General features: G+C 46.6%; 1 protein-coding gene and 1 long non-coding RNA gene across 2 annotated transcripts; both read right to left on the bottom strand.

Moving 5' to 3' along the window:
* Positions 1-503: 503 nt before the first annotated feature.
* Positions 504-7,108, bottom strand: LOC114808785. The gene is made up of 2 exons (XR_003756556.2): positions 6,908-7,108; positions 504-772 (listed from the first exon to the last, which is right to left on the bottom strand). It is a non-coding gene; the product is annotated as an uncharacterized LOC114808785 (long non-coding RNA).
* A 6,088-nt stretch (positions 7,109-13,196) lies between these two features.
* LOC107547498 (olfactory receptor class A-like protein 1) lies at positions 13,197-14,126 on the bottom strand. The gene has a single exon (XM_029056681.1). It carries the CDS (start codon positions 14,124-14,126, stop codon positions 13,197-13,199), a length of 930 nt encoding a protein of 309 aa, XP_028912514.1.
* Between the last annotated feature and the right edge of the window lie 630 nt (positions 14,127-14,756).

A 14,756-nucleotide genomic window follows, 5' to 3' on the forward strand; every position in this document is an offset into this window, starting at 1 on the left:
TGGAATCTCTGGAGGGGGAAAGTACACTCCTTTTTCAGAAGGCAATGCTGCCCACCAGCCCACATTTGGCTCTCCTTTTGGGTGCGAGGGTCCCTAAGTCACCAACTACAACATAGTATGAGAATGCCCCTCTAACACCCACATCAATTCTCTGTCAGGCACAGGTAAATGCTATTTGGGGGTAGAAACTCATTCTTTTCTATTTACTCCTCCCAAGATCCTACCTTAGGGCTCTACACTCAGTAAGTACCAAGTGCCTTAGGTACTCGGCAAATGCTATTACTTATGGTGATAGACCTTTGTGTATTTTCTGGAGGTATGACAAATTTCCTGATGAATCTGTGTAAATGTGGCTTCTAGGATGTGTCCAATAAATGCTGCTAATGTAAAGAAATGGTGCCAAGCTCTTTCTCTTTGGTAAAGCCAGTAGTCATAATCACTACTACTCTGAACACTAGTGAGTAAATATTTTCAAAGAAAATCTGTAAGACCAAACCAGCAACTCGATAGTCACTGAAATGAATATTCCAGTATTTTTATAGGATTGTGGGTCTTTGCATCATTTCCCCAAGGCTTCATGGATACCAAACGTCCTCCTCTCCCCATCTCAGTCTCTCCAGTGACTTCTCCCCACTGGCTCACCCTCAGCTTCCCGAAGGACCAAATGGGATCTGGATAACTTGAATTGTAATGGACAGACCCTGCTCTGATGTGCCTCCTTCTTCCATCACACGCTAGTGGATCCTCTTTGTTCAAGTTTTGTTTTTCAAGCCTGCACATCAAAGGAGAAAGCATTTATGAGGGTGTGGGTGGAAGAAGGCATGGAATTATCAGAAAATATCTCAAGATAAAAAGGAGAGAAGAGGTAATGCCTGCAAAATTGGCCCCGAGCTGATCCAGAAACCGATCTCCTAACCTTCTAAAAGCTCACATCATCATTATGGTATTTGTTATGCACTTACTGCATTCTAAGCCCTGTAACAATCACTGATTGAGAAATAACAAGAACAGGTCAAACAGACTGTAAGCCTCATATGGGATGGGGACTCGAAGTGAGTGATTGAAAATGAATGCATTACTTTTTATAGAGGCAGGGTTTTTGCAATGCTTTACAAACCTGAAGCATTTTGAAGATCTAAACAGACTGTGGAGTCAAATACAGTTGTCCAATTACTGTGTAGGCCAATGGGACACTCACTTCATTGTAAAACCCAGCTCTACTCTAACTACATGGCAAAGTGAACCTCGAACCACACAGTGTCCACTGTAGTATCACTGACCCCATGTCTGAAAAAGCACTGTCAAAAACTGTATCTTTAGATGTGAAGAAGAGCAACATAGATCATAATTGGATTGCAGGAAAGCACTAATATATCCTTATCAACATTGTTGCAAACACTGTAATCATTATCATTATTCCTGTCCTTTGGTAGATGATGACTTTGTGACAAGCACTATACTAAGCACTGGGAAAAGATACTCGGATATTGAAGTATATGCAGCACCATGGTATGCTAGCAGATGAAAGGAATTATGTGTCTCTCAAAAAAGCACCTTGAACAACTCAACTCAACTCATATTTGGGATGGGCATTACCACCACCATTTTTGGGAGAAACTACCTGGAAGCCATCATGCAGAAAGGGTTACGGCAATAAATTTGAATAAGACTGCATGATTGGTCCTCACAAAATGATTGGTTACAGGGGAGCTTTTAAAGATGGCATAGGGTCCACCCTTTCCACACTGCACCATGGGAGAAGCCTTCTTGGTGGAGTTGGCCTGGAAGCCGGTTTGAAAGCATGGGAGAAGACAGACCAGGAGCAGTAATAGAAAGGTGTGCTCCCTTCCTCCTACTGAACCAGTCCTTATCTCCAAAGCGTGGGGAGTATGGCCATGAAAAAGAGAGGAAGCATGAGGCTGCGTGTGAAACTGGAGGGAGGAGCCTCATCAAGGACAATACACATGAGTGTCTGTAAAGACCCTTCCAATCGTGTCCAGCTTGATGCCAGTATAGGTGGGCCCTACCTAATCCTGCTAAGGTGCTGACATGAGCTTTGCAGGCAGCAAAGGAATAATTCTGAATGTTTGACCCTCTCCCCTACTTTCCCATCCTTCCCTGCAGTATCCTCAGAGGAGATCTCCTCTCCTCACAAGTGCCACCCCCTCCACCTACGCCTCGGACCCCATTCCCGCTCACCTTATAAAAACCATAGCCCCTGCCCTCCTCCCCTCCTTAACTTCTATCTATAACCACTCACTCTCCAATGGCCTCTTCCCCTCTGCCTTCAAACATGCCTTTGTCTCCCCCATCCTAAAAAAACCCTCTCTCGAACCCACTTCCCCTTCCAGTTATCGCCCTATCTCCCTACTACCCTTCCTTTCCAAGATCCTAGAACGAGTCGTTTACACTCGCTGCTTAGATTTGTTCTTATCTGTCCGTCTCACCCGATTAGACTGTAAACCCGTCAAAGGGCAGGGACTGTCTCTACCTGTTACCGATTTGTACATTCCAAGCGCTTAGTACAGTGCTCTGCACATAGTAAGCACTCAATAAATACTGTTGAATGAAAGGAGACCAAAGACAATCTGTTTATAATTAACTCAGTGTGCTGTTTCTCCCCTGATCCCCTTCAGCTCTGAGCCTAGACTTGGCCTAGAGTAATGAGGAACAGATTCTAGATTTCCTCATACCACTCGGGGATGCAATTCTCTTTCAATACAAGATGTCCAGAGAGCTCAAAAGTCATGGGGGTAAGTATTTAGGCGTTTGGAGCCCAGTGCATATTAAGTAATTTCATCAAATGAATCGATGGATAAAATTTGTTAGATGTTTACTTTGAGGAAATCTCTGTATTCATTCTTCAGGACAATATGATATGGTTGCTAGACATGATCCCTGTCCTCAAGGAACTTATGGGGAGACAGATAGTGAAATATATTAAAGTTTAGGAAAGCAACAAGGATAGGGATAGGTACTTGAGTGTTTTGAGGTTTAGGATGGCATGAGTACTTAAGTGGATATTGGTTGGCTTTAAAGCATTTTAAAGCCAACCAATGGCTATAAACCACTTAATTATCTTGCCCCCTACTATCTCACCTGGTTACTCTTCTACTACAACCTAGCCTATACACTTGTTTTCTCTAATGCTAACCTTCTCACAGTACCTCGATCTCATCTATCATGCCACTGACCTTTTCGCCAAGTCCTGCTTCTGCCCGGAATGCCCTTCCTCCTCGTATCAGACAGATTATTGCTCTCCCCCTACTTCAAAGCCTTACTGAAGGCACATCTTCTTCAAGAAACCTTCCCTGACTAAGCCCTCCTCTCCTCTTCTCCCACTGCCTTTTGTGTGGCTCTTACTTGCTCCTCCCTCCCATTCCCCCAGCACATATGTATATATCTGTATATATCTGTAATTTATTCATTTGTTTATTTATAGTGATGTCTGTCTCTTCCTCTAGACTGTGAGCTTGTTGTGGGCAGGAATGTGATTGTTGTTATACTGTACTCTCCCAAGCGCTTAGTACAGTGCTTTGCACACAGTAAGAGCTCAATAAATATGAATGAATGAGTGAATGAATGAAAGTGGGATGGAGGAAGCAGTACAGGAAGAAAATAAGGTGGGGGGATGACGGCTTATCCTGGGGGACCTCCTGGTGGAGGTATGATTTCATTAAGGTTTTGTAGCTAAGGAGAGTATTGATCTATAAGGTACATAAAAGGAGGTATTCCAGGCAGGAGGGAGGGTGAAGAAATGGTCAGTGGCAGGTGAGTTGAGAGCCAGGAACAGTGAACACATTGGTATTAGAGGGATGAAGTGTGTGGGCTGGGTTGTAGTGAGAGACAAGCGAGGATAGGTAAAGTGGAGAGTGTTGACTGAGGACCTTGAATCTGATAGTGAGGAGTTTGTGCTTGATAGAGAGTTGAATGGGCTGCCATTGGAGGCATTTATAAAGCAGGAGAGAGTTTCAGGCCAGAGTATGGATGTCAACAAGGGGTCACCAGCTTGATAGGCAAGATTGATTGTATTTATTGCTATTGTTCTTGTCTGTCAGTCTCCCCCGATTAGACTGTAAGCCCGTCCAAGGGCAGGGACTGTCTCTGTTACCGATTTGTACACTCCAAGCGCATAGTACAGTGCTCTGCACATAGTAAGCGCTCAGTAAATACTATTGAATGAATGAAGATTGAGATACAGTGAATAGATTGGCATGAGATAAGGAGAGTGTGGGGGCTAAGTTGTGGTAGGAAATCAATGAGGAAAGATAGTATTAGATAAAACGATTGATTTTAACGATTCTTTAAGAATCTCGAGTGATTGCCCATTCTCTTCCACATCAACAACAACTCTTTGCCACTGACTTTAAAGCATTCAATCACCTAGCCCCCTCCTACCTCACCTTGTTGCTCTCCTATGACAACCCAGCCCACACATATTGCTCTTCTAATGGCATCTTTCTCACTGTACCTCGATCTCACCTATCTCACGGCTGATCTTTCCATCACATCCTGCCTCTGGCCTGCAATATCCTTCCACTCCATATCCTACATATTATACTCTTCCCACCTTCAGACCCTTATTGAAGATACATTTCCTCCAAGAGACCTTCCCTGCCTAAGCCCTCCTTTTCTCTTTTCGCACTCCCCTTGGTGTCACTCTAATTCTCTCTCTTTACACCCCACTCCCTCAGCCCCACAGCCCTTATTTACATATTCATAATTGATTTATTTATATCAATGTCTGTCTCCCCCTCTAGACTGAGCTCTTTGGGGGCGGGGAATATTTAACCAACTCTGCTGTAATATGTCTTCTCCCAAGTGCTAAGTATCATGTTCTGCACATAGTAAGTGCTCAGGAAATAATAACTGACTGATTGGATTGAAATGGGGACAGGCAGGAGGCTGGGCTGTCAACAAGGAGGCTGATGCAGAAGTCAAGACGGATATATAAGTTCATTCAATAGTATTTATTGAGCGCTTACTATGTGCAGAGCACTGTACTAAGCGCTTGGGATGAACAAGTCGGCAACAGATAGAGACAGTCCCTGCCGTTTGACGGGCTTACAGTCTAATCGGGGGAGATGGACAGACAAGAACAATGGCAATAAACAGCGTCAAGGGGAAGAACATCTCGTAAAAACAATGGCAACTAAATAGAATCAAGGCGTTGTACAATTCATTAACAAAATAAATAGGGTAACGAAAATATATACAGTTGAGCGGACGAGTACAGTGCTGTGGGGATGGGAAGGGAGAGGTGGAGGAGCAGAGGGAAAAGGGGAAAATGAGGCTTTAGCTGCGGAGAGGTAAAGGGGGGATGGCAGAGGGAGTAGAGGGGGAAGAGGAGCTCAGTCTGGGAACGCCTCTTGGAGGAGGTGATTTTTAAGTAGGGTTTTGAAGAGGGAAAGAGAATCAGTTTGGCGGAGGTGAGGAGGGAGGGCGTTCCAGGACCGCGGGAGGACGTGACCCAGGGGTCGATGGCGGGATAGGCGAGACCGAGGGACGGTGAGGAGGTGGGCGGCAGAGGAGCGGAGCGTGCAGGGTGGGCGGTAGAAAGAGAGAAGGGAGGAGAGGTAGGAAGGAGCAAGGTGATGGAGAGCCTTGAAGCCTAGAGTGAGGAGTTTTTGTTTGGAGCGGAGGTCGATAGGCAACCACTGGAGTTGTTTAAGAAGGGGAGTGACATGCCCAGATCGTTTCTGCAGGAAGATGAGCCGGGCAGCGGAGTGAAGAATAGACCGGAGCGGGGTGAGAGAGGAGGAAGGAAGGTCAGAGAGAAGTCTAATATAAGTATTAGAGCATGGGTCTCATTTGTGTACAGAGGGATCGAAGGGGCCATGCATGGAGCATTCTGGGTTGGGCTGGGGTTTGCCATGTTGTAAATGTGGATGGAAAGACTCTAGGCCGACCCCATCTAGGCCAACAGGGCCACACATCTGACAATTATGGTACCAGTGGGGTGGTTGTTTTACGCACCTCCACACCAGCTGGATGTATTCGCTGCCTGTCACCAGCTGCATGGCACAAATCTTCTGGCACATTTGTACGCCTCTTTCATTAACTCACTCCAGCTCCACTACTGTCATGTTATCTCCAACTCCACCTTCCCAGGTACTCCTTCCCGAATGATATTTTTTTTCCCCAGACATGGCTCCTTTCCCTGCCACAACCCCTCCAGATTTCCTGAAACCCAAACCTCTGCTCAACCCTTCCCCATTCAGTTCTGATCCATTTCTTGCTTCTCAAGACAGCAGAGCCTGAGCAGAGTGACACGTTTAACAAACACATGTGGGACAGGCTTGAGATTTTGGGTTGTGGAGCCAACACAACGTCTTCCATTGGGTTGTGGATAAATCACTCCTCTGTCCCCAGCTGCCCCACTTGAAATGGCTACTGAAAATTCAAATCCCATGGCCAATTAGGCCATAATGGAGAACCCACCTTTTCTACCGTCTCAAACGTGAGAGAGCCAAAATGCCATACTCCTATCCTTCTAAGCAGGGAGAGGAAGCATAGCTCAGTGTAAAGAACATGGGCTTGTGAGTCAGAGGTCATGGGTTCTAATTCCTGCTCCACCACTTGTCTGCTGTTTGACCTTGGGCAATTCACTTAACTTCTCTGTGCCTCAGTTACCTCATCTGTAAAATAGGGATGAACACTGTGAGCTCTACGTGGGACAACCTGATTATCTTGTATCTACCCCAGCACTTAAAATAATGCTTGGCACATAGTAAGCGCTTAACAAATACCAACATTATCCTTCACATCTCTCTTCCACTGGCCCCATGGCTCACCAGTATAACCCAAAGGGAGATATCAACATCTCCCTTCCTCTTAAACAGAAGGTCTGGAGGAGGTGATTACACCTTCCCTGTGCCCAATCCCCTCCCCTCAATTCCCATCTTACCTGGACGGTGGGGCAGTTGAGGAGGTCATATCGCCCCCGACCTGTAAAGCTGGGAGAGAATGCAGATCTGAGGTAATGCTGCTCTGTCCACAGAGCATTTTCCAGTGAAAGTGGGAGCCCGTCAATTCTACATCTTCCACCTGGGAAACTTCATCGAGTCTTAGCCTAGGCCACGCCATTGCCCAGTGATGGCCCCCCAAACCCTGTTCTGTTGTGGAACACATGGCATTGTGATGTCACCACTCCCAAGGGGATGGGGCCCTTGCCTGGGGTGAAGCCGTTCAGGGCACAATTTCCTGTGGTAAGAAAGATGTCAGTATGGGTCTCGGGGATGAGCACAGAACAGAGCCAACCTGACTCTTGCCATCTACTCCCCAGAATCAGTCTTTCATCTGCAGCTTGAGAAAAATGACTGAGTAGAAAAAAGTTTAATCACTTAATAAAGCAACTTTTGTCTCAGCTTGAGTGAATTCATCAGAAAAGTAGATCTACATTGTTCTTCCTAGTCCATTTCTCCTTATTCTCTCAGTGTTTTTGGCCCTTCTTCCGCACCTCTGAATTGCCTTCCTTTCTCCCCAGTTCCCAAAAATTCTTTTTGCGTGAAATTTATTTTTGCAAGTATTTGTCATGCTGTTACAACAATCAATCAATGGTATTTACTGTGTGCTTACTTTGTGCAGAGCAATATACTACGCCCTTGGGAGAGTACAATACAATAGAGTTCATAATCACAATCCCTGCCCACAATAAGTTTACAGTCTATAGTGGACAACAGACAATATGAATGAATAATTTATAATACATAATTTTAGATAGGTAAATAAGTGGTGTGTGGCTGAGGGTTGGGTGAATATCAAATGCACAAAGGTCAAAAAAACCAAGATAACACTTGAAGGAGAGGGAACTGGAGAAAAGAGGCCTTTATCAAGGAAGGTCTCATGGAGGATCTTAATGAGTTGACTTTGCTTTGTCCACTCTCCAACCTCTTCCACACCCAGCAGTCTTCACCCTCTAGAGTTAAAAAGATGAGGAGGGTCAAAGCCTGGGAAGCAATGCTTGGGGGAGAAGAGAGGTTTAGAGGGTGGGGGTTATTTAAGGAAGAAAGAGTTGGGGAAGGGAGAAAGTTGGAGAAAACCCAAGGTTAGTGGGGTCAGGATTTTGGATGATGGGGAGCACAGAGGAAGGGTGCCTTAGAGAAGGTGGGCATGCAGAGATGGAAAGGAAGCTCGGTGATGATGAAGGAAGCCCTTTCTCCTCCACCTCTGCCTTCCTCTTCCCCCATCCCAATCTGGTTTCAACTCCTTCATGTGTCAAGCCCAGGTAAAGGGGGCAGGAGGTAGTGATGAGCTCTGTAGTGATGGCAGCAGGAATGGTAGAGCAGGAAGTGGAAGGTGAGAGATATGGGGGTGTGTATGTGATGTAGGGAGAGAGGACAGGAAAGCTGAAAGCCACAGAATCCCTGGGAGAGACAAGACTCACATGGACTCTAATGGGGTTGGGATGGACGGGAAAGGGGGTTGAACACATATCTTCAGAGGCTTCTAGAGGAGTAACTCTCCTATGATGGAGGAAGATCTGGCTTCTTTCCCATCAGCCCAACTAATGTGCTACAACAGCTCTCTAATTCATTGATTCAATCGTATTCATTGAGCACTTACTATGTGCAGAGCACTGTACTAAGAGCTTGGAATTCTCTCTAATGTTTGTGAAGAAACAAAATCAGGGTTCCACCTCAGAATGGGATCTAACTGAACTAATGACACCAAAGAGATTTCACTTCCAAAACCATCTGAAACAGAGAGATCGATTAATGTCTAGTGACTCCCCACAAAATAGGGTTCCACTTCTATGCAGATTCAGATAAAGAAGAGTCATGGAGAAATAAAAACTAGCCAGACTATGCAACCAAATAACCAATTTTATATGACCCCCCAAATGCAGTCTATACAGGCAAAATAAAACCTCTTTATAAACGGGGGCAGTGTCAAAGATATGGGTGGCTTTTCAGCTTAGCGATTTAGTCTCCTGTGGGAAATGACAGGTGAAACTCAGTCCAGTCAAAAACACTGTGGGCCTGAGAACATGCATGAAGGAGTTGATTCGAATGCTAATGGCTTCTCCAGCCCCTCACACTCTCTATACCAACTGTGTTGTCCTGGGACATCAGGTATGCCAGGCAAGAATGTTGCACAGTACACAATACCTGTAAGAATTTTATCTTTAAAGGTTACTTATGGACAAAGTGACAGGGCATATGTTGACGCTGTATAGACCGTTAGATCACTAGGCAATTGCCAGGAATATGACCTTGGTAGATCTGCAGATTTAGGGGTGGTCTGTGGGAATAGCTTGAGTCAGAACACTGAAAATCCCTTTATTTTGCTCCCTTTATTCACCACCCCCAACTCAGCCCCACAGCAAGTATGTACATATTTGCAATTTAATGATTTATATTGATGCCTGTCTCTCCCTTTAGCATATAAATTCACTGTGAGCAGGGAATGTCTCTACCAACTCTGTTATAGTGTACTCTTCCAGACAGTACAGTGTTCTGTACCCAATAAGTGCTCAGGGAATATGATTGACTGATTGACTAAAGACCCCTGGATATGGAGTTAAGAGGGGGATTGTGTCATCTAAGATGAGGAATGGGGGAAGGAGCAGGGGAAGCACACAGGGGAAGGAAAGGAGGAATAGGGGACAGAAGGAGATGGGGACTGGAAGGAGGGGACAAATGCAGGGAGATGGATAGAGAGAGGAAGGTCAGGACACTAGCTTTTGATGATCTCCTCTCTGTGCTCCCAAATGCCCTTCCTGCTCCGATGGGATCATGGATTGTTGCTGATCAATGGTGACTTGGTACATGACTGAGAGGGGGTAGGGACTGGTTTCTACCAGGCCATGGTAACTGCAGTCTCGCTCCCCCCAGTGACAAGGCTGCAGAAAAAGGGAGGGGAAACTGCGGGGCACAGGAAGATGGGTACTGTGCAGCCGCCTCTCTCTGCCCCAGTCCTGCCTGCCAGTCACCACCTGGTTGCTACCTAGGGCCCGTCTGACTTTGCAGTGGTCATCTGATGGCAGCACGTTGTCTCCTATGTATCAAGATTAAAACCAGTTTTTTCCCAAGACCTCGAATAAGAGAGGGTCCAGGCTAATGCTGAGGAGCCTCTGCTCCAAAGGTCCAGGGATTGGGAAGGTGGAAGCCTTTGAAGAAGGCTCTTCAGGAATGACCAGCCCTGGCTCTCAGGGCAGGAGTTCCTACGAAAAGCCTGAAACCACACTGAGAAGAAAGATGACCTTATCCTACTCACAAGTCTCTATCACTTATTGCTAGCTCGGACAGTCAGACTCTGTTAGGACAAGCCCGAGGCCGCATTTATCAGCTACTTTCCTCTTCTCTCTCCTCCCTCAGGGAGTGGTTAGTGTGTGTGTGTGAATGAGTGACTCACTGAACACTAATCCACTCTGACACTCGACCTGGAATTTCTAGAAATGCTCAAATTCCTTCCCAGATCTCTCCCCAGATCCTCTGGTACTTGATCCATCAGAGATGCCCATGGAGAGGCAAGACAGCCTCAGTGTCAATATTCTGCAGCCCCCAGGAACATGCCAGTTCCTACCCATGGTCCATGGGTGTCTGACACCCTCACTCTAAGGGTCACACGTGGTCACAGATGCTCCTGTGTTATAACAGCCCATCAGCCCCCTCCTTATCTGCACATCTCTTCCTGCTAGCTTTCCTCAGGAAGGGAGTGTCATCTCAAAAAGGTTAGAGTGACAGCTGCCCCCCTCTCCCTGATTCCCTTCCTTCTCCTCTCCCTCCCTCTCTTCAGCCATCCACAAGCAGGGACCACAACCTCGCCATCCTTGTTCCTGTATCCTGGGCCTTCCTTTTTTTATGGTATTTGTACAGCGTTTACTATGTGCCAAACACTGTTGTAAGCCCTGGAGGAGGTACAAGATAATCAGGTTGGACACAGTCCACGTCCCTCCAGGAGGTCTCAGCTTTAATCCCCATTTTACAGATGAGGTGACTGAGGCCCAGAGAAGTTAAGTGACTTGTTCAAGGTCACCCAGTAGACAAGTGGAAGAGGCAGGATTCGAAGACAGGTCCTCTGACTCCCAGGCCTCATTCTCCTTTTCCTACACCACAGCTTCCTCCCTCCTTCCAGAATCAGGTGTGGGGAAATTTTGACAGTTCCTGAGACTTTGGACTGTTACCCAGGTGATCACACCATCAGCCCAGTTCTCTCTACCCCTCAACTCATTACTTTGTTCTCAGGAATCGAGACAGGTCTTCCCCACCCACATTTTGGGGACCCAGTAGACTGTTAATTCATTGTGGGCAGGAAATGTACCTGTTTATTGCTATAATGTATTCTCCCAACCACTTAGTACAGTGTTCTGCACAAAGGAAGCATTCAGTGAATATGATTAAATGAATGAATGAATGAGAATTGTGGTCCATAAAGCCGAGGAGCCTTCCCAATAACTCAGTAGCTGGGAAAGAGGAGCCATTAGTGTTCTTGCTTGCCCTCCTTTTTTTAAAAGATATTTGTTAACTGCTTACTATGTGCCAGGCACTGTACTATGCACTGGAGTAGATACAAGCTCATCATCCATATCCCAAGTGGGGCTCACAGTCTTATTCACCATTTTAATCCCAATTTAATCTCCATTTAATCCCCCCTGAGGTAACTAAGGCATAGAGAAGTTAAATAATTATATAATAATGATGACTATGGTATTTGAAAAGTGCTTACTATGTTCCAGGCATTATACTAAGCGCTGGGGTGAATCCAAGCAAATCGGGTTGAACACAGTCCCTGTCCCCGGTAGGGCTCACAGTCTCAATCCCCATTTTACAGATGAGGTCACTGAGGCACAGAGAAATGAAGTGACATTCCCCAGGTCACAAAATAGACAGTGGTGGAGCTGGAATTAGAACTCAGGTCTTCCGAGTCCAGGGCCATGCTCTTTCCTTTAAGTCATGCTGCTTCTCTCTTCTCACCTCCTCTTATTCTCTTCTCTTCTTCTCCTCTCCCTCTCTCCTCCTCTTCTCCCCCAGAGTCCTGAAGACTACCAAACCTTTGGTAGCACTGTACTGAATCAATCAATAGTTTTTCGTTAGCACTTATTGAGAGCACAGTAATGTACTGAACATTTGGGAGGGAATGATAAAATTTCCTGGATCTTCCCTCTGCCCTCAAGGAGCATACAGTCTAGTGAAAAACTGATACCATTTTGGAGAAAACTCGGTGTCTAGGAATATCATCCCAAATTGCCAAAAGCAACTATTTTGTGTAGGTGGGATATGACACCTTGACATTTCTGCACACTTGGACTTTCACACCCTTCTATTTAAATGCTTACTCCCTCACATATCCCACCTAGGTTTAGGGTTTGAGCTGGGGTCTTTCATCTGTATTTATCTTGGCTCGGTCTCCCTACTAAGTCTGCAAGTTCCTTAAGGACAGAGATCAGATTTTCGAGCTAAACTGAAATCCCCCAAGTGCTTAATACACAGCTCTGCAAAAAGCAGGCATTCAGTCAATGCTATCTCTTGATTAATTCATTCATTTCCATTAGCAATGATCTCTGCTTCCTCATTCTCTGTTGTTACATCTCACAGTTTGAGTTTCTCTCCTACTACAACCCGGCCCGCACACCTCACTCCTCTAACGCTAACCTTCTCACTATACCACAACGTCCTCTATCTAGCCACTGCCCTTTCGCCCACGTCCTGACTCTGGCCTGGAACATCCTTTCTCCTCTTTTCCAACAGACAATGACTCTCCCCGTCTTCAAAGCCTTATTGACGGCACATCTCCTGCAAGAGGCTTTCCCTAAGACCTCCTTTCCTCTTCTCTCACTCCCTTCTACATCACCCTGACTTGCTCCCTTTATTCATCCCTCCTCCCAGCCCCACAGTACTTATGTACATATCATTTATTTATTTATTTATCTATTTATTTATTTATATCAGTGTCTCTCCCTGTAGACTGTAAGCTCACTGTGGGTAGGGAATGTGTCTGTTAGATTGTTAAACTGTACTCTCTCAAGCGCTTAGTACAATATTATGTACACAGTAACTACTTGAATATATGAATGAATGGATTTTCCAAGCTGGGGAAACACCCCCATTCGCCATCAAGTCACTCTTAATCGGTCCTGCCTTAGGCACACTGGGATTCGGAGCAGTGCACCATCCTGGATGAGGTCTTGCCATAACAGACCTTACGGTCACTCCAGCGGGACCCAGTGGGAGGGTGGTGGCCTCTCTGGAATCCTAGGAGGGATCTACTTCGGATCCAGGAGATCCCCTTCTACAGAACATTCTCATCCGCCTGTCGCTCATGATCATCAGGAATGGACTTACGACCGAGAAGGCAAACCCCAGCACCATGTGGATGTTCATCAGCAGGGGAGAAATCCCCTTCACGTTTATCAAAACGCTCAGCATGATGGCCTGCCGCCCGTAGAGGAGGACATAGAAGGTGACTAGGGTGATGACCCTCTTGGCTGCCGTGACCTCGGACATCACCCTGGAGGAGCGGCCGGTCCCGTGGATGTGTCGGACCTGTCGGTGGTGCCTGTAGAGAATGAGCACCATGTAGCCACTGGCCAGGGTCATGAGTCCCACGAAGAACAGGTCGCGGAGGGCCAAGGCGACCGCAAAGGCCAGGACACTCGCTTCACTGGCACTGATGGTCGAGCAGTATTTGAGATCCAGTGTGAGTCGGACGCTGCTGCTGTTCTGGGGACCGGTCATGTAGATCAGGGCAGTAACGTCAATCAACATGTTGAGGAGCCAAGAGAAGGCACAGAAGGGGGCGATGCACTGGGGTAACTTGACTTTGGCTCCCGCCAACCAGGAAGTGCTGGGGCTGATGGTGATGGCCTGGAAGACGCTCAGGAGGCAAGTGGAGGAGATGGCAAGGCCCCGGGCCACCCGGTACAGGTAAAAGAGGATTTTACATCCAACCGCATCCAGGAAATTTCTCCAGCCCCAAGCTGACAAGGCTTCCGGGATTCCATAGGTGAGGAGGATGATGATGTTGGCCAAAGCTAGGTGGGCGAGGATCAGGTCAGGGGAACTGGGCTTGAGGCTGGCGGAGGTGATGCTTGCATAGAACAGGAGGAGGAAGACATTCACTATGGATCCAATGCTGATCTGCAACAGAATCGCAATGCCGAAGGAGAGATCTGTGCCATCCATCCTCTCCAAACCTCAGTTAGAAGCAGAAGAGGGCTCTAGCAGAGTGACCTAAAATGGGGAACGAGAGAGAGAGAATATGAGTAGACACAGAGAGCACTCCAAGCATCCTCAGTCCCTGGAACCCTGGTCTGCCTTGGGGACGTGGTGAGTGAACATAATAACAGCAGTTTGGTCCACTACTACTAAAAAAAATTGTATTTAAGTCCTTACCATGTGTCAGGCATTGTCCTAAGCGCTGGGATGGATAAAAGCAGATTAGCTTGGGCACAGTCCGTGGCCTGCACAAGGCTCACGGTCTTAATCCCCATTTTACAGTTGAGGTAACTGAAGTCCAGAGAAGTTATGTGATTTGTCCAAGGTCACACAGCAGACCGATGGCAGAGCTAGATCTAGAATTCAGGTTCTTCATTCATTCATTCAGTCATATTTATCGAGCGCTTACTGCGTACAGAGCACTGTACTAAGCACTTGGCAAGTACAATTCAGCAACAAATAGAGACAATCCCTGCCCTCGATGGGCTCGCAGTCTAGCAGGGGGGAGACAGACGTCAAAACCGGTAAACAGGCGGGCCCGTGTTCTATCCACTGGAAAGACCATGGGCCTTGGATTCACTATATTCTCCCATGTGC

The sequence above is a fragment of the Ornithorhynchus anatinus genome, unplaced genomic scaffold (genome assembly GCF_004115215.2).
Source record: "Ornithorhynchus anatinus isolate Pmale09 unplaced genomic scaffold, mOrnAna1.pri.v4 scaffold_224_arrow_ctg1, whole genome shotgun sequence".
NCBI lineage: Eukaryota > Metazoa > Chordata > Mammalia > Monotremata > Ornithorhynchidae > Ornithorhynchus > Ornithorhynchus anatinus.